The sequence below is a fragment of the Musca vetustissima genome, unplaced genomic scaffold, assembly GCF_032173495.1.
Source record: "Musca vetustissima isolate MV318-11 ecotype Yass unplaced genomic scaffold, APGP_CSIRO_Mvet_v1 utg10898, whole genome shotgun sequence".
Lineage (NCBI taxonomy): Eukaryota > Metazoa > Arthropoda > Insecta > Diptera > Muscidae > Musca > Musca vetustissima.
In genome coordinates this window covers 361,928-388,349 of record NW_026883304.1, presented here as the reverse complement: position 1 = coordinate 388,349, position 26,422 = coordinate 361,928, and the positions used below count along the sequence as shown (strand labels likewise).

At 33.2% G+C, this 26,422-nt stretch overlaps 1 protein-coding gene across 1 annotated transcript; it reads right to left on the bottom strand.

The window, feature by feature from the left end:
- Window positions 1-11,611: 11,611 nt before the first annotated feature.
- Window positions 11,612-26,024, bottom strand: LOC133330177 (protein Aster-B). The gene is made up of 10 exons (XM_061538646.1): window positions 26,011-26,024; window positions 25,655-25,883; window positions 24,146-24,362; window positions 20,167-21,046; window positions 13,675-13,927; window positions 13,483-13,613; window positions 13,222-13,418; window positions 12,863-13,157; window positions 12,666-12,786; window positions 11,612-11,669 (listed from the first exon to the last, which is right to left on the bottom strand). Exons 1-10 carry the CDS (start codon window positions 26,022-26,024, stop codon window positions 11,634-11,636), a joined length of 2,373 nt encoding a protein of 790 aa, XP_061394630.1. The 3' UTR covers window positions 11,612-11,633.
- Between the last annotated feature and the right edge of the window lie 398 nt (window positions 26,025-26,422).

Here is a 26,422-nt window from a genome sequence, read left to right as displayed (position 1 = left end):
TAAAGAATTGGTAATCATTTTTTTCATTTTTCACTAATTTTCACACAATTATCACCTTTTATTTAAATTTCTAGTTCTTATTTTAATTTAATATGTTAATAGTCATGAATATTTTTACATTGAACTTCCAACTTTCAGTATGAACGTTTTTTCTCGTTCCGCACCAATTTTCTAACTATTAACCTCTCTTCATTGGCTACTCTCTTTTATAACCTTTTCAGTGCGCAGTTGTAGCTTTCCACTGATGGACATTTTGTTCTTTAGACACCAGTTATCCTTATCTAAATTAAATAAATGGTCCCTTTCTAGTGAAACTTTCATACTCATATTCGCCCAAAAAAATTAAGAGTCACAATTTTTCTCGCGACTGCTATCTAAGAGTATTTATCTCCATATCGGCAACGCCGCTCTACTTTGCTTAGTTCCCTTATGATACCAATTTCATTTGGGATATCACTTCGTAGTGAATGTCATTCATAGCCATCTGAGGAACAAGTCTAGTTTAGGGGCTCCACTCGGATCGCTTTGAAATTTTTACCGTAAGTAGTCCTCGTTGAGCTGATTACAGTGATATATATTTTATGTGGGGGAAATGCATACTTCCCGAGATATGGGCCTTGAAAGTTCGGAGAATATCTTGATTAAAACGGCCGTTTTAGTAATGCCACAAAGGCAATATGGGTATCATTTTAAAGCTTACAACGAATGCGCATACATGGCTACGCAATCCAAATCCTTTTTTAAGAGCAATTTTTAAATCAAATTTAAGGTTATTTAAGTAGCCGGCCTTCGGCCGGGGCTTAAGACTTTCACCTATGGACAGGCGCATACATGGCTACGCAATCCAAATTCTTTTTTAAGAGCAATTTCCAAATCAAATTTAGGTTTTTTTAAGTAGCCGGCCTTCGGCCGGGGCTTAAGACTTTCACCTATGGACAGGCGCACACATGGCTACGCAATACAAATCCTTTTTTAAGAGCAATTTTCAAATCAAATTTAAGGTTTTTTAAGTAGCCGGCCTTCGGCCAGGGCTTAAGAATTTCAACTATGGACAGACGCATACATGGCTACGCAATCCAAATCCTTTTTTAAGAGCAATTTCTAAACCAAATTTAGGTTTTTTAAGTAGCCGGCCTTCGGCCGGGGCTTAAGACTTTCACCTATGGACAGACGCATACATGGCTACGCAATCCAAATCCTTTTTTAAGAGCAATTTTCAAATCAAATTCAAGGTTTTTTAAGTAGACGGCCTTCGGCCGGGGCTTAAGACTTTCGCCTATGGACAGGCGCATACATGGCTACGCAATCCAAATCCTTTTTTAAGAGCAATTTTCAAATCAAATTTAAGTTTTTTAAGTAGCCGGCCTTCGGCCGGGGCTTAAGACTTTCACCTATGGACAGGCGCACACATGGCTACGCAATACAAATCCTTTTTTAAGAGCAATTTTCAAATCAAATTTAAGGTTTTTTAAGTAGCCGGCCTTCGGCCGGGGCTTAAGACTTTCAACTATGGACAGACGCATACATGGCTACGCAATCCAAATCCTTTTTTAAGAGCAATTTCCAAACCAAATTTAGGTTTTTTTAAGTAGCCGGCCTTCGGCCGGGGCTTAAGACTTTCACCTATGGACAGACGCATACATGGCTACGCAATCCAAATCCTTTTTTAAAAGCAATTTTCAAATCAAATTCACAGTTTTCTAAGTAGCCGGCCTTCGGCCGGGGCTTAAGACTTTCACCTATGGACAGGCGCATACATGGCTACGCAATCCAAATCCTTTTTTAAGAGCAATTTTCAAATCAAATTCAAGGTTTTTTAAGTAGCCGGCCTTCGGCCGGGGCTTAAGACTTTCACCTATGGACAGGCGCATACATGGCTACGCAATTCAAATGTTTTTTCTTTCAATTTTAGTTAATATTATATAATTTACAATGATATACTATATTTATTTTTAAAGCACTATTCAAACCCTTTAAAATGATACCCATATTGCTTTGGTGGCATTAGTAAAACGGCCGTTTTAACCAAGGTATATTCCAAACTTTCAAGGCCCATATCTCGGGAAGTATGCATTTCCCCCAAATAAAATATATATCACTGTAATCAGCACAACGAGGACTACTTACGGCAAAAATTTCAAAGCGATCCGGGTGGAGCCCCTAAACTAGACTTAAGCCCCATCTGACAACTGTCATTGTTTTTGGCATTCGTATTTGGCAGTGGTAGTATAAGCTTGCGTCGTTCCAATTTATTTTATTTCTAAAATTAACCCAATTTATATTTATTATCTTTTATTTTTCTTTTCAGCGGTTTTTCTGGTGGCGGAGTGTCTGAGCTGGCCATATTTCTCGTGAACACACATCACTTTCCTTGGAATGTAATATGGGCTCACTGCAAGAATTTTGGCTGCCCCGGCACTCTCCCACCGGTAATGTATTTGCCGAAATATAAGTCCTGGCCACCATTCCCAGGCAATACTAAACACAACGATCCCCCAAAGAAAATTAAACGTGGCCTCAGATATTTTGCCAGCCACCAATCAACATCACAGGCATTTTAATAGCCTGCATACCAAGAACAATTCTAACATTACTAACAAGGCATGGCTAACAATGAAATGTGTTACCCGCAGCAAGTGCCTACCAAAACCTAAATATTAACCCCCTTGCTAACATCTAGACCACCCTAGCTTCCCCATCTTTAAAGGCACATCGGAAGCTAGGAATAATTTAATTCAACCGTGGTTTTGAGACCGCCACGAAGGCAAAAATGGTCTCCCCTAAAAAACCCTCCACGCAAATTTTTTTTTTGGGTGTCCAGGTGCGGACTTGGGCATTTCGAGGGCCTCGCAACACAGACTCGATATCTTCCTGACACGAATCCTCAGATTCCAAGATTAAAACACATTTTTCAAAATAATTTTCCACGTTTGCCCATTTTTTACTCAATTCCGTACTTCGAATTTCTAAAATAAAGATATCTACATCTTCTTCCTTCAAAGCCCGAAGTTTTTCGCACATTTTCACTAGATCATCCGAAACTCTAATGTAGGTGTTGACAGGAGTGGAAGGCATGTTTACAATTTTTTTTTTTAATCGCACGAACACGAGAAAATATGCAAAGGAACTAATGGTCAAGGAAAAAACTATTTAGTTCGAATTGAAACGAAAGCTTTTCCAATAAAAGCCGAAAACAAATTAAGATCGCTACGAAAATCAATTTCTTCCCAAAAAAAAAAAAAAAAACTGCAAAATTTGCTAAGATTTCTTTAGAAAATCGATAAAAATTCGAAAATTTACCGAAAAATATGAAAATGAAAAACTAGGGATCTTACGCGGGATCTTTGCTGTGCATTTACACACTAATTTATTAATATAGAAAGTAATCCTTAAGAACTAAGTTGTACAATATGACTTAACCTATCTTAGACTAATGTGTAAAAGAGAGGGACAGAGAGAGTGCATCTGCCATAACACATGGAGTGGACACACACAATTCTTTATCTCACATGTGGCAAGCACGCTACACATGCTTATCAGTCTGTAGTGAAGATAACTCCCCGTAATCTCACCCAAACATACCACATGTGGCAATAGAAAACTCCTATCTTATTATTGTGTACAAATATTCAACCAAAATAATCTCTTATCTCAAGTGGACTGTATACAAAAATAGATCCCTGTTTAACTAAATATTCTCTCTTCTACACAAGAGACCCACAGCAAGACATTCACTATCTTTATTATTTAAAAACCATGTTCGCTACGTGAACAGAAAAAGATTCAATAAATTGCAGAAACAAACTTACTTCCTTCTACAAAGTTAAATAAAATTCACCAAAAGTATAAATTTTCGACAAAATCTCAAATTTATTTGTTAACGCGTTGGCATTTTATTATAAAAGTAGTCAAATCATTGATTTTCGAAACGTGATACACTCATTTCTGCTATTGTCTTAGTTATATTTTGTTATGTTTAAGCTTGTAATTGCAGTAACAGGCGGTGTCGTTGGTAGTAGCACATACCTCACAACTGATTTGGATGTTAATGTTTTTAAATCATATTTTACGGAGAACAATAATATTAGTAATGCTTATTTAAATTTACCCGATATCGAGACAGGGGTGTACTTTATCATTTAATTGTGTGTTTGAAATATATGTTTTTAAAGCCTTTCAGGGGACTAAATCCCAATATGTGCTCATATTGATGTTCTCTACCCCATAGTAATAAACATTCTTCTCAAATTATATACAACTGAATTGCATATTCCACTATTTGTAAAGGAAATCTCGCTTATTCTATGCTAATATTGTTAATTTCTTATGGTATAGAAGTTGTGTCTGGTACCACACATGAACATTTTTATAAAATAGAAAAATATGTGTAAGGTACGTTTATAATTTACGTCGATCAGACCATATTTCAGCTTATGCAGCTGACTTTCTAGAAGTACCATTTTGTATTTTTGTAAAACAAAGATTTGTTTCATTTCTATATAAATCTGCCACTTTAGAACTTCACGTGATCGACATCTTTTCTCTAGGTCTACCAAGAACACTCAGTTAATTTTCCAACGCTATTCCACATATTGACGTTCTCTACCCCATAGTAACAAACATTCTTATCAAATTATATTCAACTGAATTCCATATTCCACTATTTGTAAGGGAAATCTCGCTTATTCTATGCTAATATCGCTAATTTCTTATGGTATATAAGTTGTGTCCAGTGTTGCCGAAAGTGGGCATTTATGCCCAAAAGTGGGCATAAATAATGTAAAATTTACGACTTGGGCAGATTTTGGGCATTTGTTCGTTCCCGGCACATTTACATTTTTATACCCTTCACCACACTGTGGTACAGGGTATTATGTCTTTGTGCGATTTATAGTTTCGTACGATTTAATGTAAATAGTGCACCAAACTCCCAATAGTGGACGACTAAAGTAAAATTGTGCACAGAGTACTGAATGTATGTAAAATTTTGTTGTAATCGGTACAGAGTTATATATAGTTTCGTGCCATTTTATGTAAATGAAGCTCCATACTGCCAATATTTATTCGATTGCGACAAAATTTTGCACAGCGTACTATATTAGGTCATTGATGAATGCGAAGTTTAGTTGAAATCGGTTCAGATTTAGATATAGCTCCCATATATAGTTTCGTCCGATTTAAAGTAAATTGTGCACCAAGCTCCCAATATTGTTCGGATTGAAGCAAAATTTTTCACAGAGTACTGAATTAGGTCCCGACTGATGTATAAGAAATTTCTATATCTACAGGATATTGTATATATTAACATATCTTGCATGTACCCATAGTGGTGAAGGGTATCATATAGTCGGCCCCGTCCGACTTTTGATCTTTCCTTACTGGTTTTCTATATTTCTATATGCCCTACATAAATATGTTGTGAGAAATTTTATTGTCCCAAGAGTTTGTAAAACAGCGAAATATTACTAAAAGACTACCGATACATTTCGACTAGCTGATTCGATTTACATATGTTTTTCCCCCGTCTGTCCATTATAATTTGTATTTATGGATTAATAGCCATTTGTATGTGAATTCGGTTCTACTCAAAGACGACTACTACACTGCGTATCATAACTATATATGAACCTTTTATTCAATTGGTATGTTAGTTGATAAATACAATGGACCCATTCAGTTATTGTAAACAATAAAATCATCAAACTCTCCCTTATTTTGAATAAGTTCAAAAAGTCTGTCCATCATACTGTCTATCAAATTTTGTTCGCAAATATTCATCAATTTACCGCCATTCATCAATAATCAATCCTTTGGGTTAAACACAGTTTGGTATTGGCGGTTTTCTGCATCGACAAGAAGAGTCAAGATTCCCCATATGTTCTCAATCGGATTCTGGTAGGAAGTTGGAATATTTTTTGATTTTAACCATTCTTAAGTATGGCGACTTTTATGAACTGACGAATTGCCCTGTTGAAAAACGAGTGTTTCATTGTTACTGCTTTCCCAACGTAAAAACGTACTCCATTGAATTCATTCGACAACAAGGAAATGTCAAATCAAAATGCTCCCATGACCATTAAAGAACCCCCACTGAAATGTTGTTGTAAGGAATATCGTGATTCCTTCCGTAGATCTCTCCAATAACAATTTAAATCATCTGGGCCATCAAGATTGAATTTTTTCTCATGTTCAGTCGTATTTGTGAAGGGTGTTGTATGGTCAGTCCCGGTTTACTGGGGTCTATGAAACTACTCTAGTGCCAAGGTGGAAAATTGATTATTATATTGTGACCGATAATTGCCCAAAATTTATATTAAGAATAAGTATTAAGGCCTTTCATTTTTAGACCACACAGTATTTACCATTCTCTTTATATAAGGTATATGCTTTTTTCAAAGAGTTATGCCCTAGAGGCCACATATTCGGGTTTAATTCAGATTTGGTAAGATATTACGATGTGCAATCAATGCATGAAATCAAAATTTACAACCTTCGAACTTGATATAGTTTTGGTAAAAGTAGGTGGAAAGATTAAATCAGACATTCCGTTCAACAGATATTGGATGGAAAAAAAAATAAAAATTTCGACGTTTTGTGGGGTGGTACTGGAAGGAGTGGTTCCATGTTCTCCATCTCCGATCTTGATTTAAACATTAATATGTGCTAAGTTTGGATGAAATATGTTACTTATTTTGAAAGATATCGTGCGCACCAGTCATCCAGACAGACAGAGAGAGGGTCATTTGTAAATGGACTCCAAATTGTCGAATCGGATTTGGTCCAAAGACACATGGAGTCTAAACAAATATTTCGATTAGGGAATTTTGCCGCAACAAAGTACAAATTTTTAAATCAAATACATCAAAAAAACTAAAAATCAATTTTTCCATACTTCCATGCTGCAAAACAGTGTACTTTTCAGCCTTTAAAAAAATATAGAACAAAAAGGACCCGCTCTTTTAATATTTGTATCTTTTCTTTAACGCTTAAATTTTTGGGCATAAATTATTGATTTTGGCACTTTTTAGGGGGAATTTTGGGCGGAAATAAAATTTTCAAACGGCAACACTGGTTGTGTCTGGTACCACACATGAACATTTTTACAAAATAGAAAAATATGTGTAAGGTACGTTTATAATTTACGTCGATCAGACCATATTTCAGCTTATGCAGCTGATTTTCTAGAAGTACCATTTTGTATTTTTGTAAAACAAAGATTTGTTTCATTTCTATATAAATCTGCCACTTTAGAACTTCACGTGATCGACATCTTTTCTCTAGGTCTACCAAGAACACTCAGTTAATTTTCCAACGCTTTTCTACATCTTTATACGTAGCTTTTCTTGTTCAATATAAAAAAAAAAATAAAATTTTTGCTTCGATTTTGTAACCGACAAAGGGAAAAATATATTACAAAATTTTACGTAGTCCTAAATTTTATATAATACCGTCAAAAACGACAACGTCTACGACAGTTGGCGTACTACTAAAGAGTTAAAATCAGCACATAAGTGATTCTAAAGTCAATTTCTGAGCGTAAGAAGCAAACATCTACTCGCGAATTCTTTCAATGATCTTAATAACAAAGTGTATAATGTGAACAGGCCTCGCAAAATTACTTTACTACATCCATACATGACTGTATATGAAATTACTACATCCATACATGACTGTATATTAAATATGAAATTGTAATATATACAGCCCCTGAAGGTTACAAGGCTGGGCATCATTGTTAAATATATTTACTTCATACAAACCTTAATATTGAAGTCAACCAGTAAAACTATATTTTATGTGTTTTTCAAATTGTTAGAATATAATTTCAATTTTACACATTTTGTATAAACAAATGCTCTTTATTAAAACTAATACACAATATAATTACAAATTGTACGGTAAATACTTTTTTTCAAGAGACATTCAGAAAATGTATAAGTAGTTTCGCGGTAATTTCTCTATAAGTTTGCTGTATGTATTTGCTTTCATATACTGCTTAATTTTCAAAAGAAAAATACATTAAATACTAAAAAAAAATTGTGTGGTGGCTTGCGAATTTATTAAGTGCGTTTTGGGAATGTTTCGCACCATTTCATTTTGTATAGGTTATATAATGTGTACATGGCTGCATAAATGTATAGGGTTTAATGGGACTTTCAGTCCGTAAATGTACAAAAATATGTCCATAATCCAATTGAAAATACAACTTACATATGTTTTTCCCCCGTCTGTCCATTATAATTTGTATTTATGGATTAATAGCCATTTGTATGTGAATTCGGTTCTACTCAAAGACGACTACTACACTGCGTATCATAACTATATATGAACCTTTTATTCAATTGGTATGTTAGTTGATAAATACAATGGACCCATTCAGTTATTGTAAACAATAAAATCATCAAACTCTCCCTTATTTTGAATAAGTTCAAAAAGTCTGTCCATCATACTGTCTATCAAATTTTGTTCGCAAATATTCATCAATTTACCGCCATTCATCAATAATCAATCCTTTGGGTTAAACACAGTTTGGTATTGGCGGTTTTCTGCATCGACAAGAAGAGTCAAGATTCCCCATATGTTCTCAATCGGATTCTGGTAGGAAGTTGGAATATTTTTTGATTTTAACCATTCTTAAGTATGGCGACTTTTATGAACTGACGAATTGCCCTGTTGAAAAACGAGTGTTTCATTGTTACTGCTTTCCCAACGTAAAAACGTACTCCATTGAATTCATTCGACAACAAGGAAATGTCAAATCAAAATGCTCCCATGACCATTAAAGAACCCCCACTGAAATGTTGTTGTAAGGAATATCGTGATTCCTTCCGTAGATCTCTCCAATAACAATTTAAATCATCTGGGCCATCAAGATTGAATTTTTTCTCATGTTCAGTCGTATTTGTGAAGGGTGTTGTATGGTCAGTCCCGGTTTACTGGGGTCTATGAAACTACTCTAGTGCCAAGGTGGAAAATTGATTATTATATTGTGACCGATAATTGCCCAAAATTTATATTAAGAATAAGTATTAAGGCCTTTCATTTTTAGACCACACAGTATTTACCATTCTCTTTATATAAGGTATATGCTTTTTTCAAAGAGTTATGCCCTAGAGGCCACATATTCGGGTTTAATTCAGATTTGGTAAGATATTACGATGTGCAATCAATGCATGAAATCAAAATTTACAACCTTCGAACTTGATATAGTTTTGGTAAAAGTAGGTGGAAAGATTAAATCAGACATTCCGTTCAACAGATATTGGATGGAAAAAAAAATAAAAATTTCGACGTTTTGTGGGGTGGTACTGGAAGGAGTGGTTCCATGTTCTCCATCTCCGATCTTGATTTAAACATTAATATGTGCTAAGTTTGGATGAAATATGTTACTTATTTTGAAAGATATCGTGCGCACCAGTCATCCAGACAGACAGAGAGAGGGTCATTTGTAAATGGACTCCAAATTGTCGAATCGGATTTGGTCCAAAGACACATGGAGTCTAAACAAATATTTCGATTAGGGAATTTTGCCGCAACAAAGTACAAATTTTTAAATCAAATACATCAAAAAAACTAAAAATCAATTTTTCCATACTTCCATGCTGCAAAACAGTGTACTTTTCAGCCTTTAAAAAAATATAGAACAAAAAGGACCCGCTCTTTTAATATTTGTATCTTTTCTTTAACGCTTAAATTTTTGGGCATAAATTATTGATTTTGGCACTTTTTAGGGGGAATTTTGGGCGGAAATAAAATTTTCAAACGGCAACACTGGTTGTGTCTGGTACCACACATGAACATTTTTACAAAATAGAAAAATATGTGTAAGGTACGTTTATAATTTACGTCGATCAGACCATATTTCAGCTTATGCAGCTGATTTTCTAGAAGTACCATTTTGTATTTTTGTAAAACAAAGATTTGTTTCATTTCTATATAAATCTGCCACTTTAGAACTTCACGTGATCGACATCTTTTCTCTAGGTCTACCAAGAACACTCAGTTAATTTTCCAACGCTTTTCTACATCTTTATACGTAGCTTTTCTTGTTCAATATAAAAAAAAATAAAATTTTTGCTTCGATTTTGTAACCGACAAAGGGAAAAATATATTACAAAATTTTACGTAGTCCTAAATTTTATATAATACCGTCAAAAACGACAACGTCTACGACAGTTGGCGTACTACTAAAGAGTTAAAATCAGCACATAAGTGATTCTAAAGTCAATTTCTGAGCGTAAGAAGCAAACATCTACTCGCGAATTCTTTCAATGATCTTAATAACAAAGTGTATAATGTGAACAGGCCTCGCAAAATTACTTTACTACATCCATACATGACTGTATATGAAATTACTACATCCATACATGACTGTATATTAAATATGAAATTGTAATATATACAGCCCCTGAAGGTTACAAGGCTGGGCATCATTGTTAAATATATTTACTTCATACAAACCTTAATATTGAAGTCAACCAGTAAAACTATATTTTATGTGTTTTTCAAATTGTTAGAATATAATTTCAATTTTACACATTTTGTATAAACAAATGCTCTTTATTAAAACTAATACACAATATAATTACAAATTGTACGGTAAATACTTTTTTTCAAGAGACATTCAGAAAATGTATAAGTAGTTTCGCGGTAATTTCTCTATAAGTTTGCTGTATGTATTTGCTTTCATATACTGCTTAATTTTCAAAAGAAAAATACATTAAATACTAAAAAAAAATTGTGTGGTGGCTTGCGAATTTATTAAGTGCGTTTTGGGAATGTTTCGCACCATTTCATTTTGTATAGGTTATATAATGTGTACATGGCTGCATAAATGTATAGGGTTTAATGGGACTTTCAGTCCGTAAATGTACAAAAATATGTCCATAATCCAATTGAAAATACAACTTGCAACAAAGAAATAAACTTAAATATTCATAACATCGCCTATTAAATAAGGTGTACCGGGAGACGAATTCGAAGTCTTCATTGACTGTTAATTTTATTGTTTGAAGAATAAAAAAACGAAAATTAGTTTTATCCGAACCAAAATATTCGTGCACATTTTTACGTTTATTTGAAAGATATTTAGAATTTTTATCCTGTTCTGGTTGGTATTTCGCGATTAAAAAGTTGACAGCAGAGGAAAACTTAGGCTTGATTTATAGAACTTCTTGTCTGTATTTTTGAATTTATTCATAATTCCAATTATAGTCAAGTTTCATAATCTAAATTAGCCTCTCTGGCTATATACAAATCAATATTTCGGAACAAATCTTAATAATGCACACATCAGTTACTTGTATACTTTCTAAAACTAATGAAAAATACAAATAAACTGGTAATAAGTTATACTTCTACGTGAAGCTAATAATGTTTTCTATATTACATTAATAAACTATAAATTGGTTTAAAAAATCAACAGAAACTGAACAAATAAAAACAAAACAATTTCACTATAAACGTCCTACGGTAGCAAAATAAACATAATTTGTGGCTACAAACCGAGGAAATAATCACATGTTACGTCTGGTCTGTCCCAGTTATAATTTTCTAAAGTTTTAGTTGTGTATGTACATATACATCTGTATGTATATATGCTTAAAAACTAAAAAATACAATACATGGAAATGTTAGCGAAACATAAGTTCAGCCAAGGTTTTTTCAGTCTGAAATGATAAAAATGCATATAATACGTAAGGAAATTATAAATATCAAATAAAATAGAACAAATTACACGTAAAGCAAAAAATAAAAAGAAAAAAATTCAACTAAAGAGATATCGGGAGTACACAAGCACGCTGCCAACACACAAACAATTTTTGTTAAAATAATATCTTTTCAATTGGGGTTTCCGAAAATAAATTCTTCTCGTTATTACTATAAATATTGTAGTAAGTATGGACTTTTCCCTCGTATATACATTTACTTATCTGCTAAAAACTAGTATATATATTTAGCAACTTAATATTGAACTAAACCATCCTTTAAATTCATTAAAATACAATTGTGGTAAATAAATGCAAATATATTAAGCCTCGTATATTTTTAATTTAGACTGGATATTATCTAGTTTTTTTGTTATAAATATATTGATGTAGTTATGCAGCAAATTCCGAAATAAATCTCAATGTAGAATATGTCAGCTATAAGTTTGTAAGTATTTTTTAAATAAAAGTAACAAAATTGAATGCACAACCGGAGATAGCTTTTATTATTATTATATAAATAGCTTACAAATTAAAAAAATGGTCATCTTTTTTGAAATGGATGTAAAAATCGGACGGAATATAAAAATGTTGGTATATGAAACAAAACATACAAGTCATCGGCGAACAAACATTCGCAAAAGTTATATTACTTTGTGCAGTACCGCTCATTCCATTAGCACATATTTATAGACCGTTACGGATTTAAATGTTACAGTAAAAAGCGAAATAAAAAATCTAACCTTAAACTCCAAACTCACATTCAATTATTTGTTGGTATTTAAAATAAAAACACATTTCATTACATCTACCAGAACTGAAGGAAAAGTCCATTGGATAATTTGTAGAAAATGTTATAGTGTTATACAATTATGTAAATTAAAACTCATCACTAATTCGATCAATTTGTTCAATTATATTATCATTAGGCAATATATTTTGGCAAACAATGCTCACCTTCTTTAGTAACTCGATTGCGGTTTGTAAAACCGTATGCCACTTTCGTAGTTCCGTCTCGTGCAACATTTCCTGTTGTCGCAAGAGGTCAATCCAATCCTCATGGTTGTTGGGCAATTTCCTACAAACAAAGACATAAGAGTTTATGAAATATACGTGTATAGAAAATGTAGCAGTATACATAAATCAGATCATACTTTAATGCGGCCAAATTAGGCAGACGTGCTCTATTTAACATATCTTCCTCTAAGCGATCCTCTAATCTCCACAATTTAAGCAATAATATGACATTAACAATTATGAGGAAACATAATAGAACAAGAACAAACAGTGACAGCCACCTGTATTTATTCGTGGTATCAGCAACCACAGCTGGGCATTCTGCAGTGCTGCGTGAGCTAACAGTTTGCGTGCCAATTAAGTGGTCTAATGGTTCTGGTTTAGTCTGCATTTGTGGTGTGTCCTCCAGGGGTCGAATTGAAACAGCAGTTCCTTAAGATCATACATAAATAATTCGTAAACATCTCAAAAAGATTTATTATGTATGTTTGCTTACCTCGCCGCGGTCGCCTACCCTTTCCTTTGGCTGGTGGGATACATGTTTCACTTTGTAGTGCCTGAAGTAAAGATCCATAGAAATCCTCCAGGCCAGCCCAGGTATTTTTTTCTATAAAACCCTTAACAACACCCCAAATTGATTTTTTGTACTTGATTTGGGCGTGGACAGACAACATTGTATGGTCGTCAACAGTTCTAAATATACGAAATATAGCAATATACTAATGTCAGCCACCATAAAGATATTTCGTCTACTCACTTTACTAAACAATAATGGATTAAAACACTAAAGCTATCTGCATATGGAATGCCGGCATTAACATTATTTACATCTATGGAATATAGCTCGCCTTGTTTGCTGCAATCACGCATTACTTGATATTCTGTAACCTGAACAATAGACCGTACATATGTATATGTATCATTGCGAAATAAAGTGATGTCTTGTTACCTTTGAGGTTTTGGGCCCAACAGATGCTGCCAGGGTCACAGTCACATTAACTGTTCGTGTCCTTTGTCCTTCATCATTTCTCACCCAATCGCCGAAAACAAGATCTGTGGATTTTCGCATTGCATGGAAATCCAATAAAAATTTCGATTTAGAAAATAGTAAATTGAACAATGTTTCTATATTGATGGGCAGAATTGTGTGCACCAATTGCCGTCCCTCATGAGGTGATGTACACTCAGTTGTAGCAACGAATCTGAAATATTAATTAAATGGAAATCAATGGTTGTTTTGCAGTCATCAGGTAGATATATAAGGTAGCCGCATCGACGAATTGGTAACATGATATGTCAAAATTTGTAAACAAAGCGATTATACATTAATTCGCAGTGACATATAACATTTGAGGCGAATTATTTCCACCAATCAGAACACAGAATTAAAAATATTTGTTTACATTTTTAAAATTCCATAATTTTTCTCAAATAAAATATTTATGAATTAAATATGAAGCAAGGAATAAAATCTTTTAAAAATGGCTTGCAATGGATAATTTTTTGGTACGCAAAGAACTGGACCCATAATCAACATAGTTCGGGAAGTTTTTTAAAGCATCTGAGTGGTCAAGACTTAACAAAATATTGCATTGTATTCAAAATTGTTAAATTACAACCGAAATCGAACGTATTACTACATGGAAGCTGGAGCAACTGACAGATTTTTTAAAATACCAAATTCAAGAAATATTGAATTCTGCCTGATTGATGTTCAATAATAGACCTTCATGGTTGTATCATAGACCTTATATGGTTGTATCATCTTTATCAAAATAATGTGTGGAAGCTATCGTCTCGGATCGGAATATACCCTCACCGCCAAATAAACGAATTAAACTCTCGGTTCAATATAGGACCACCTGACCATGAAGGATATAATTTTATTTGAAATGTACCAAAATGCATTTGTATAAAAGATTATAATGTATAATTATAATAAACCAAAATATCTATAGAAGACAAACATATCTCTTCATAAAATCAGAACGCCAATAGTTCAATCAAAGACCACAAATTCTTTTTATGTAGTACCGAATGTTATTCATAATTTTGTCTTAGGGACCAAAAATTCCTCTTTACTACACAACATAAACGTGGTTCTGTAGCATATTAAATACAGCAGGACATCCATTCTAGAAGGCAACACGTCTTCCTATCGAAGACTTTATGATTTGTATTTATTTAAGAATTGTCTTCCGAAATAGTTTTTTTACGGCGAATTCAAACATCAACAAATTGTTGTGACATATAATGTTACCATAACCTGGCTCGATACGGTTACCTGGTTAATATACCTTGGCAGTCATATTTCAATAATACAATGCAGTGTTTGCTGAGATGAGTAACTACTGTGTTACTATGCTAGCTCCAATAGACATAAAATAAATGTACCCAACTAGTCTTTGTGTTTATTTTGACTTTTTTCAATATATCGTTAGCTAAAATGCAAAAAGGCGTAACTAACAAAATCATAATTGTGTAGAAGATGCAAACTGTTTTGAATGAAAACTAAAAACATGCCATGTGAAATGAAAAAGTATGCCCGACAGGGTGATATTGCATATGACGAATAATAGACTATAATTTTTTGTAACAAATTTAGTTATATAGTTTAATGGCAGTCATAACAATTAAGTAAAAACGTGAATTTTTTGTTAGTTACGCCATTTTGCATTTATCAAATAAACCCACTTGTAGTTACGTCTTTTTGTTTTTTGTTAATAGAAGCTCCTCTTTTGACCGCAGACGTGTAAAACTTTGTCAACACATGTAGTTTATTGGCATTCACAATATTCATTCAAAAAGCCAATTTTCAATTTTTTTTTTTTGTTAGTTACGCCTTTTTGCATTTTAGCTGACGATATGACTAGACACGAAAAATGTATTACACGTCATAATTTCATTATAAAATCGAACATACAGTCGAAATAATTTATAACGACGGCCAAAGGGCCGCCAAAATTGTTCGTAATAAGCTATATGTCATTATAAACGACATCAAAATAAGGCCGGACGTTTCTCGGGACTTTTGGTTAAGTTGTTATAAACGATTTTGACAGTATATTTGAGTAATAAACGATAAATTTCTTATTTCTCTTATGTAATGAAATTGATTTGAATTTATTTCAAACAATTTTAATTATATTCAAAACACTGTCAAACCCCAGCTGATTTGATTTCAACGTACCAGTCCTACATAAATTTCGACTAGCTCGTTCGACGTTATTCACCACAAAAGTAAAATATATGGATTTATATAAATTTTACCGAAATACGTCGATGCATGGTACAATAATACCAGGTAGGGCAGTTTGAGGTGAATAACAAAAAAACAACTATGTAAGTGGTGGCTTCTTCTGCCAAATATAAAATTAATATACGCAACAAGTGGCTCTGTTTATTTGACTAACTAACTAAAAACGCGAAAAATGAATGAAAGGTTATGATATCTTCCCAAAATCCAGTAGGGAATGCCAAGAAATATTTGTTTCATCCATAACAAAGTAATTACTTCCAGACGGACGCGTTAAAAAAATAATTTTCATTTCAATTAAATTTGTATATATTTCAATCAAGGTCTATATATTAGGTCACCCAGTAAGGACAGCTGATATTTACATTTTTTGTCAAAATATATTGACAATATTATTAAAATAAAATCAGTGCTGTGTTTAAATTGAGCCTTCGAAAAGTGCAAAGTAATTCGAAATTGTTTCAAAGATTTTTTTTGCCAAAACATCAACTTTTGAAAGAAAATGTAGTTACAGGGTTGTGCATTTCCTTAAATTCGCCTTCTGGATGACCTGATACTTATTTATTTATTTCAATCTTAACATGTATAACGAAGCCTTTAGGCCAATAAATGTAATACATAATGCATAACAGTATGATTTAACTACTCAAACAAAGGGATATTTCATAACATGTCCAAAAAAAATAAAAAAACTTATTCTAATATGCAAATTTAAGTTAAAAAAATAAATTAACAAACGTAAAATATGAGATCAATCAAAAAAAATACATTATTAAAAGAAAAGTATATATCCTAACATCCACCAATAAGTGCAATAGGAAATGTTGTATGTCAAAGCTCAATACAGGTGGCGAACAATTTTTTTATAGAACGTTGCGGGGGCAACACTGAAATTTTTAAGTTCACTGGGTAAAGTGTTATATAACCGTGCCACACGAACAATAAATGAGTGAGCCAATAGATGGTGAACAAACGGAATTTGAAGTTGATTGCGCCTAGTAGAAGAACAGAAAACCAATTTATCGACTAAAAACAAGGGACATTGTTGTTTAACTATCTTGAACAAACAAAGAAGCAAGCGAGAATCCACATACGACTTAAAGGAGCAACCAAAAAAATCAATAACATAGGCACTAATATGAACATGAGGATTTAACCTATACACAAAACGTATAATTCGTTTAACTGCAATTTGGACTAAATGAAAATTACTCAAAGTGGAAGCCGAGTATACTTCAATACAATACAAGAACACAGGTAAGACTAATACATGGGCCAAACGCTTCCTTAAGAAAAACGACAAGGATAGATCAGTCGCGTAAAGAGCACGAAGAGAAACATGCATTTTGGAAACAACCATATTTATATGGTTATCAAAACAAAGCTTGTTATCAAGCACAACGTTGCAAAAAACATAGATTTCGTCTTGGACGGGTTAATGCTGAGCGAATTATTTGACATCCAAGTGTGCAAAACCCCCATAGCGCTATCAATCTTTGATTGAAACACTGACCCAAATCGAGAATCTCCTTTAAAAAGCAACTGGACATAATCAGCGAATGCATATGGTACACACCAGAACTGTAACTCTGGAAACATATCATTAAGAAATAGGATGAACAGAAGTGGCCCTAAAACCGACCCTTGCGGAACACCACTTCTAACGGGTAAGACAGAGCTATATCTATTCTCAGAACATACCAATTGCTTTCTGCCCAATAAATAAGATGACATAAGTAAACACGCACTAAGTGAAAAACCATACAGGGAGTGCAACTTTAGCAATAACTTGTGGTGATCAACTCTATCGAAAGCCTTTTCCAAGTCAAGCGATAATAAAATACAACACTTGGTGTTACCAAAATTAGCCCGAATCGAATCAGTCAATCCCAACAAAAGAGATGCAGTACTTCTATCCTTTCTAAAGCCACATTGAGCATCATTAAGCATATTGTTGCGCTGCAAATACGACATAATCTGGGACTTTAAAATATGTTCAACTATCTTGGAACATATAGGTAACACCGAAATCGGACGATACTCTTGCGCCGCACCAACAACATTTTTCTTTTTTACTGGAACAATCTTCGCTAACTTCCAGCTAACAGGAAAAATTGAAGAGGTTAATACTGTATTAACCAAATGAAGAAAGTGTGAACCAACAAGAGGGAGCACAATCTTCAAACACTTTAAGGAAAACCCATCCAAACCTGACGCATTAGATGTAATAGACGCGAATGCTGCCTCCAACTCAGAGCAATCAATGCATCGAAAAGAAAAAAACATTATCACGAAGGGCAAAATCACTAACATCAAACAAAATATTGGGATTATCAAGTTGGTTCTTAGGGAAATCAGCGTTCAATTCATCTACATTTCCCGTATAACCATATGCTTTATCAGAAGAAAAACCATTTGACTTAAGTATGTTCCACAATTCCTTATTACTTCTTTGGCCCTCAAACAGTGATGAATGAGCAATACTCTTAGCCTTTCTGACGACAGATTTAGCCCTATTACGGGCCTTGCAAAAATTTCTCCAATCCACTAAACTCCTTGTGCGCATATACTCTTTAAATGCTAAATCTCTAATGGAGTTGTAGTAACAAATTTCAGAGGACTCATACCAATCATTGTTAGCATTAACATTATTTATTAACCTTCTTTTCTTAGTAGGGAACAAAGAGAGAAGCAAATTTAGACATGAATCAAAGCAATCCCATTGAACATTAACATTATTCGTAAAATACGTAGTACGAATAATGTTAAAATAATCAAATCAAATGATGATATGGTACCATGTAAAACATCATGACGCACTGAATTATAATCAATGTACTCAATGTATTGATCCACACATGCAACAGAGATGTTAAGAGACAGAAATATAAAAGCATGGTCGGATATTCCAGGACAAATGAACTGGTTAGATAAAACAAGTGAATCTACATTACTCAGTGCAAAAAAGTCCAGTAATGATGTGGAATTATGAGCAACAGAATAATGCGTTGGCCGAACATTGTGAATTACAGATACACCAAGCCTTTTACAAGAATCGCGCACTTTCGAAGCAGACAGAGAACAAAACAGCAGGAGGCGTAAGATGGTCATTAAGATAAACACGGGAGGTCACATGAGTATTGATTACATTACTTAAAGCAATATACCCTAGACGATGGTAATTAGCCATAACAGTATCTCTGATGTGGACTGTAGTGAACTTGACCAATACTGAATTTCCTCCAAACACATAACAACAATGTTGGATCTCACTGGCCTTAAGCTCAACATTACACATTTTAGCAATATTTATAATCGGCTCTTGGAGATTTCGAATCGACCTCGGCAATCCATTAATTAAAATCGGTTAAGACGTCGTTGACGGACACAATTCTTCCTTTCAATGTCAACAAGTTGCCTTTTCAAATCACTTACGTCGTTATGCACCTTAGCCAATTTCTCTTTACATACAACTAAATCCGAATCGAATAAAACCGAATCCGAATTTCGTATAAATAAACTACAAAACTCAGTTCATTATTATTAATTTTTTCCGCGGAACAAAAAACTTAATCAGCTGCTCATGACCAGCTGATTTGGGCCATGGACAGAACCAAAGTTTATTCATAAGGTTAACCGGCAGTCGAATTCATGCCTTAGGCTTCTCTTGCTGTCAACTTTTTAATAGCGAAATACCAACCAGAACAAAAAAACGCAATGATAGTAATGTGCACACATATTTCGTTTCAAATAAAAATATTTTTTGTTTATTTATTCTTCAAACAATAAATTTGACAGTCAATGAAGACGTCGAATTCGCCTCCCTGTTAACCTTATGAATAAACCTTGTTCATAAGGCTAACAATTTGTCCAATTCTATATTTTGGATAATGATTGAATAACAAATCTCCCTACCAAAAACTATCAATATTTTTCCAGCCAAATAGCAACAACATAAGAAAATCCATCAATAACAATAACTAAAAACTTAACAGCATTAATAACAGAGTTCACTGGTTCGTCAAGTATAATAATAATATATAAGAGCTCTTGATTTCCCTACATTAACCGATTACTTATGACAAGCAAACAATTATCGAGGATAGAAATTTTTAAAGGTATCTTAAATCCTTCATAGTCATCCAGCTTATTTATTATTTTGTATTCTTGACCGATTATACTTACGGTATATTTGTTCCCTCCGAATCGCTTGAATCGGAAATATCAGTTGGTAAAGTTTCGGCATTTTTACTTGTAGTTTCCTCGCGTGCTCTACTATTTTTCGATACTTTTCGTTTGTTTTCACTGGCGGCATTATTGTGTTTTACTTCCTTGCCGGGAGTGCTGCTACTATTGCGATCCGTATTGCCATCATGTCCCAGACCACCCGCGTTATTCTGTGCGGGTGCGTTGGTTGCAGTACCCTCCTCGGGTTTTGCTGAGATCAAGGTGAGTTCTTTGGCATTCGATTTCATTTTGGTTTCTCTATTGGTACGATATATTGCTGCAGTACCACCACCACTGCTACTGGTACTGTTGCTACTGTAGTTACTGGAACCGCTATTATTGCTAAAAGACCGAAATATGTATATATTTGAAGACTCCTGGCTTCCTAAGCTAAACGAGTGTGTATCATCTATAGCAGAAACGAAATCCAAAATGGCACAGCCGTCGTTTTCATCTGCTATTCGGGGATCTACGTAATCTTCGTCATCTGTGGTTAATCCTAATTCATCACCGTAATAACTATGTACTAGTTGCCACACTTCTTGAGCTAACATAGGTTTATTCATTAACGTGTTCTGCCATACTCTGAAGAGTATAAGAAACGTCTTGTCACGCGTCGTAAATGAGGAAAAAAAATAATTTTCGGTTACAGTAGCAATTGAAATAGCATTTGGTATGACTAGAGCTGTTTTCTCTTTTGTTATTGAAGTAACGTCTTTCCACTTTATTACCAAACACGTTTCCCAGCCCAAGATATTGGCATGAAAACAGACATAATTTTGTGATATATACAAACGACCTTGAATAAGTAAGTCTCTATAAAGTGCACAGGAATAATCTGAAAGTACGAAAATAAGTAATATTATTTAATGTTAATTTTGAAAGAATAAGAGATTCTACTTTTACAAACAGAATGCAAAAATGGCGTATTTTCTGTAAAAAATGTACAAGGCTCGTACATAATTCCAAATGTATACATACGATTCGCATTTCATAAAAAAAAATAATCTTTTCGAATAGTCAGACGCATTTTTATAAAACTATTTATGAGTGGGGAAAGTAAGCATTGTCCCCCAACATTCGGGTAGTCCCATTTCCGACGAAATCCATTTTTTATTATATTACACAGATTAAAAATAGATCAGATTTTAGCAAATACGTACAGGTTCCAAATTTAGTTTCATATAGCACTTTTCGACCACATAAGTACACATTTTTTAGATTACCTCCATACCATCACCACCACTAAATTTAGTACCAATTACTTCCAATAATCCCTTGGTACTTCTTTCTAACTCTCCGTCTGTGACCGACATTCTAAATTTTAGGTATCCAACTCTCTCCGTTACCCAAATCAAAATATAGTGCATTTTCTATTCTATTTACTATTCGTACACATAAATTTGATTGTCTAAAATTGTCGCCATAACTCAATACTACACTATAACAATAATCCAAATTCCAAATCTCTGGGTTCAACCAAATCCAAATATAGTTCCATTTAGTACTTTTCATACTACTAAGTAAGAATTTCTAAAACTACATCAATCTTACACTCTAACAGTGATCTTAATTCGACCAAAGTCCAAACCGTACCAAATTTAGTACTTTTCGTACTCATAAGCGTAAAATTCCAAATGTACCTCAATCCTGCTTTCAAATAGTAATCGTAAGTCCAAATTTGAGCGTTCCACCCTGTCTGTTCATTAAAATCAAAAAAAAATTATACCAGATTTGGTACCATTTAGTACTTTTCGTACACATAAGTACGATTTTTTAAAGCTACCTCAATACTGTACTACAATAGTATTCCTAATTGCGATTTTTAGGCTTTCATCTCTATACACTCATTTAAACGCAAATAGTACTAAATTTAGTATCACTTTGTAGATTTTATATAAATATGTACTAATTTCATAAACCATTTCCATACATCAACACCACTTCCCAACCTTTATTCCATATAAAATTTCGAGATTCTAGCTATATATGTTCAATACATATACAATTAGAACTAAATTTAGTAATGTTTAGTACTTTTAGTACACTTCTAAATCGAATTTCCAAAAACCCTTTTGTACATCATTCTAACTTTTCATCAGTGACCTACATTCCAAATTTCAGAGCTCTAGCTCTTCCCGTTCGCCTAATACAAAGGGTACCATATTTGGTATATTTTAGTACATTTCGTACACTTCTAGTTCGAATTTCCAAAAACCCAGCCTTATCTCATGCCTACACACCAACAACAACCCACACTCAAAATTTCAAGCTTCTAGCTTCAGCCGTTTCGTCTGGGCGATGATCTGTCAGTCAGTCAGTCAGCCACTCACTTAACACTAAGCTCTTTTATATATAAAATATATAAAGTAAAATTATGAAGATAAGGTCCTTACATATTTGAGTTATACGTACAATGCCATGCACAAACGGACGTTGTTCGACCCTTAATTATGAAATATTACTTACTTAATTGACCTTACAACATTTTCTGAGCGAATATCTCGAGTTGAACAATGTACATAGATATGTATTAGTCCCATCCCATCCATGACAACTGAGAGTATGGAAACAAATTAGGATAAATCCCATGGTAGAATTATATAAGGCAACGCCATGTTTTGACCAATTTTTTTGCATTTGAACACGTTGTTCTTTCTCAGAATTACATACATGAATTAACAGTATTCACAGTTTCTGTCAATAAAATGTATTTTTCCCAACTTGTTGTTTCATATTTTATAAAAACATTTTAACTTAATCGCGAATAATTCAGAAAGCTACGAAAAAGTTCGTGTAAATCGAAGAAATATAGGTTTTTACATAAAATCGGACAAAAATATATATGGGATATACATGTAAATCTGAACCGATTTCAACAAAACATAATATAATTTTAGACTCAATGCAGAACTGTATTCCAAATTTCGTCTAAATCGGACAAATCATGTGAGTTTAGTTCACCATTTACATAATATCAGAGGAATATATCGGATTTAATACACATCATTCTATACTCAATTAAGTACGCTATGCAATCGGTCAAAATATCTATGTTTCGTGCACCATTCAAATCATATCAGACGAAAATACATATCGGAGCTATATCTAAATCGGAACCGATTTACACCAATTTCACTGGGGTTCGTCCTTGGCCCAAACAAATGAGATGTACCAAATTTAATCCTAATCGGATCAGAAATGCGACCTGTACTTTGTATGAAATTTAACATTAACAGCCACACGGACGGGCGGACATGCTTATATCGAACCAGAAAGAGATTCTATGCATATTCTCAAAAGGAACCATGGGTCTATCTCGTTTCTTTTAGCATGTTAAAAAATATGCACATAGACATAATACCCTGTATAACAGTGTGGTGAAGAGTATAAAAAGTAAGAAAAGAGTAAAATGATGGCATTAATCAATAATAGTGTTGTATATACGGGTTAATTCATGTATGTAATTCCGCGAGCGAACAACAGGTATTAAAATGCCCGCCAGAGCATTATTATTCTTTTAACGCTATTGGGATTATATATGGTAGCACTGGTGATACACTTCGGCGTTAACTGTTAATTGTATCTATAACTATATATTCGTGATCAGCGTCATTGCTACGTTGATTTTATTGATTTATGTTTTTATGTAGTAGTTCATGTATTGTTGTTTATGATATGATTAAGTGATATACTGTTATTTTTAAGCTTTTGGAGTAGTCCATGTAAAGAAGTTTTTGGAATCGCTCATGGCCCTTTGGGCTAGGTTCACTTTTATGAAATAAATTGAATTGAATTGAAAAAATATTTATATTGTTCCCGATCGATCGATTTTTAGTATTTTGATGAATTGTTAAACATCATTCATACAAATAAGTATTTTGATATCGAATTCATTTTTTGCAACTGGCAATGCTAATAATACAATACGACTTACCAACTATTAAGCGCTCATCAGCAGGCACATCCTTAAATAACCTCTTAAATTCCTGTGAACGTGTTTTATAGTTGGGGTATAACACGTTATACCACGACTTTTTCTTTGCTCTTTCAGATAAACGTGAAACGTTTTTTGCTTTATCCGACGACGGATCTGTCAAATTATATGCCCGTATAAACTCGGTAATACTTTCACTTGATTTACTTTGAGAATCCTAAAAAAATACAAGGAAATTTAGAATCTCAAAGTTCTGTTTTTACATTTAATATAGTAGTAAACAAAACAACAGTTCTAGAGTATTTTAAATCTATGCTAAACCAAAAATTCTTAAAACTGTCAAACACAAAAATTTCCTACGAATGACACATATGTAATCAGTTGTTATCAATATAGCCACCAAAAACGTCGAAATAGGAAGGCTTATCAACAATAAATTGAAAGCTCCTATATAGTTTCTTATCAAAAAAAAATATATATATGAATACAGTCAATATCAGGCTGCAACAATAAAGGCAATAGTATTTCATACACAACACACATTGGGATATATGTGATATTCGTTAGTAAGCATGTAACATGTTTTCCAAATTTTTTAATAATGAAATTAAATAAGCTTGACTGGCATTAAAACAGACGGTACCTGGAATCATAAACATATTGATGTAGAATAAAGTTTCAATCTATACGAAAACCTGAAAAACGTTTGCATATTGGGGGTGAAATGCTACTATTATTCTTGGTTCTAATAGTCTAGACAAACATCGTTAATTTGCATTAATCGCATTAATTCAAATTAATTTTTACATTATCCCAGTTTATATGTGTCCTTAATGTGCAAAATAAAACTGAATTTAATAATTTCATTGCCATAATGCTGTCGAAAATCAATTAATTGATGCCAATTTTGTTTATGCCCGGCATAAATTGCTAAATTTTGGAACTGAACACATGTTGTGTAGGTTTCAAAGAAAGGTATTTTCATTCAAATTTTGAAAACTGAATATTGTCAAAAGTAAAATTATAAAAAAATGGAGTCGTATGTCTGCTGAGACAACCTTGGATAATTATGCCATAAGGAAAACATGTAAATTAATAATTTGATATATTTTAGACATTATTATTTTCTTTACATAAATTTATGCGTACATAAATGTATGCGTTGGTAGGGCTTATTTTGAATTTTTTTTTGGTTTTTTGAATATAGAATTGCAATCATTGAAACATTTGTGTTTCTATAAAAGTAAAAATATTGTGTTCTTAAAAAAATATTTTCATCCATTTTCGCCGTTTTCAATTCACACACTTGTAAATTTATTTGGGTATTTGTACGAGCCTAATTATTAATATTCGTAAATATTGGGAATTTTTTTATTATGATTTGGCCACATATCCTACAGAAAAAAGAACAACTAATGGTAACTTTTACATTATATTAAAACAATTATTTGCACTGAAATGACGTTAGTAAACGTAGAAGATTAATATAAGATTCCGGCTATAACTTACCTCTTCGTTTCTTTCTTTTGATAGAGATTCAGCAACAGAAATGCAGGTCTTTGATGAGATTACATCTGCTGATATATCCTGGATGTTTTGTAAAGTTGTCGTTTCGTCCCCAGGGGGCCGTGGTTCAGTAGATTCAGAGGATGGTTTTGGACTACAACTTGCCCTTATTTCAGTATTTTGAACTTCGGAATTAATGGTCTTTGCACATTGGCCAATTAAGCTTAATTCCCTAAAATACCAATTGTAATTTATATTATGTCACATTTATAATAAATATATAAAATACACACAAGTTTAATTATTCAGAACAAACTCCACGTCACAATTAGCGCGATCCTCATGTACGATTTTATAACATTAGCTTAACCATTTTAACATTAGCTTAATTATTACCTTATATATTGACAATATTTGCAAATTTTTTAATGTCCGAAAAATTATACACAAAGAATTTAATCCTCAATGTGTTGGCTTCAACTTCTACTTTGGCACAAAGGTCAGACATTTGAGAAAATCGTAAAAAACTGGTTTGTCTCATACCATTTTTATAATGCGGTCGAGTACGGTTATAGCGAACTCGTAGGGACCAAGCAAATAAGTTCGTTATATCCAAGGTAATGCAAAACATAGACATAGTAGAGTTGGAAATTGGTAGGTTTTGCATCATTTGTTAGTTAATTTTCTTTGATGAACCTGATATTCAGCTGACATTTTTTGTAAAGGTTGCCAGCATTAGCCTAAAAAAACATTGTCATCGTCCAGTATTAC

Excerpts from the sequence above, each read along its gene's own strand:
- LOC133330177 (XM_061538646.1), bottom strand. Across the intron at positions 13,928-20,166 it reads TCGGAGGGAACAAATATACC|ATTCGTTGCTACAACTGAGT; the intron begins GTAAGTATAATC and ends TTAATATTTCAG. Across the intron at positions 12,787-12,862 it reads CCTAATTTGGCCGCATTAAA|GAAATTGCCCAACAACCATG; the intron begins GTATGATCTGAT and ends CTTTGTTTGTAG.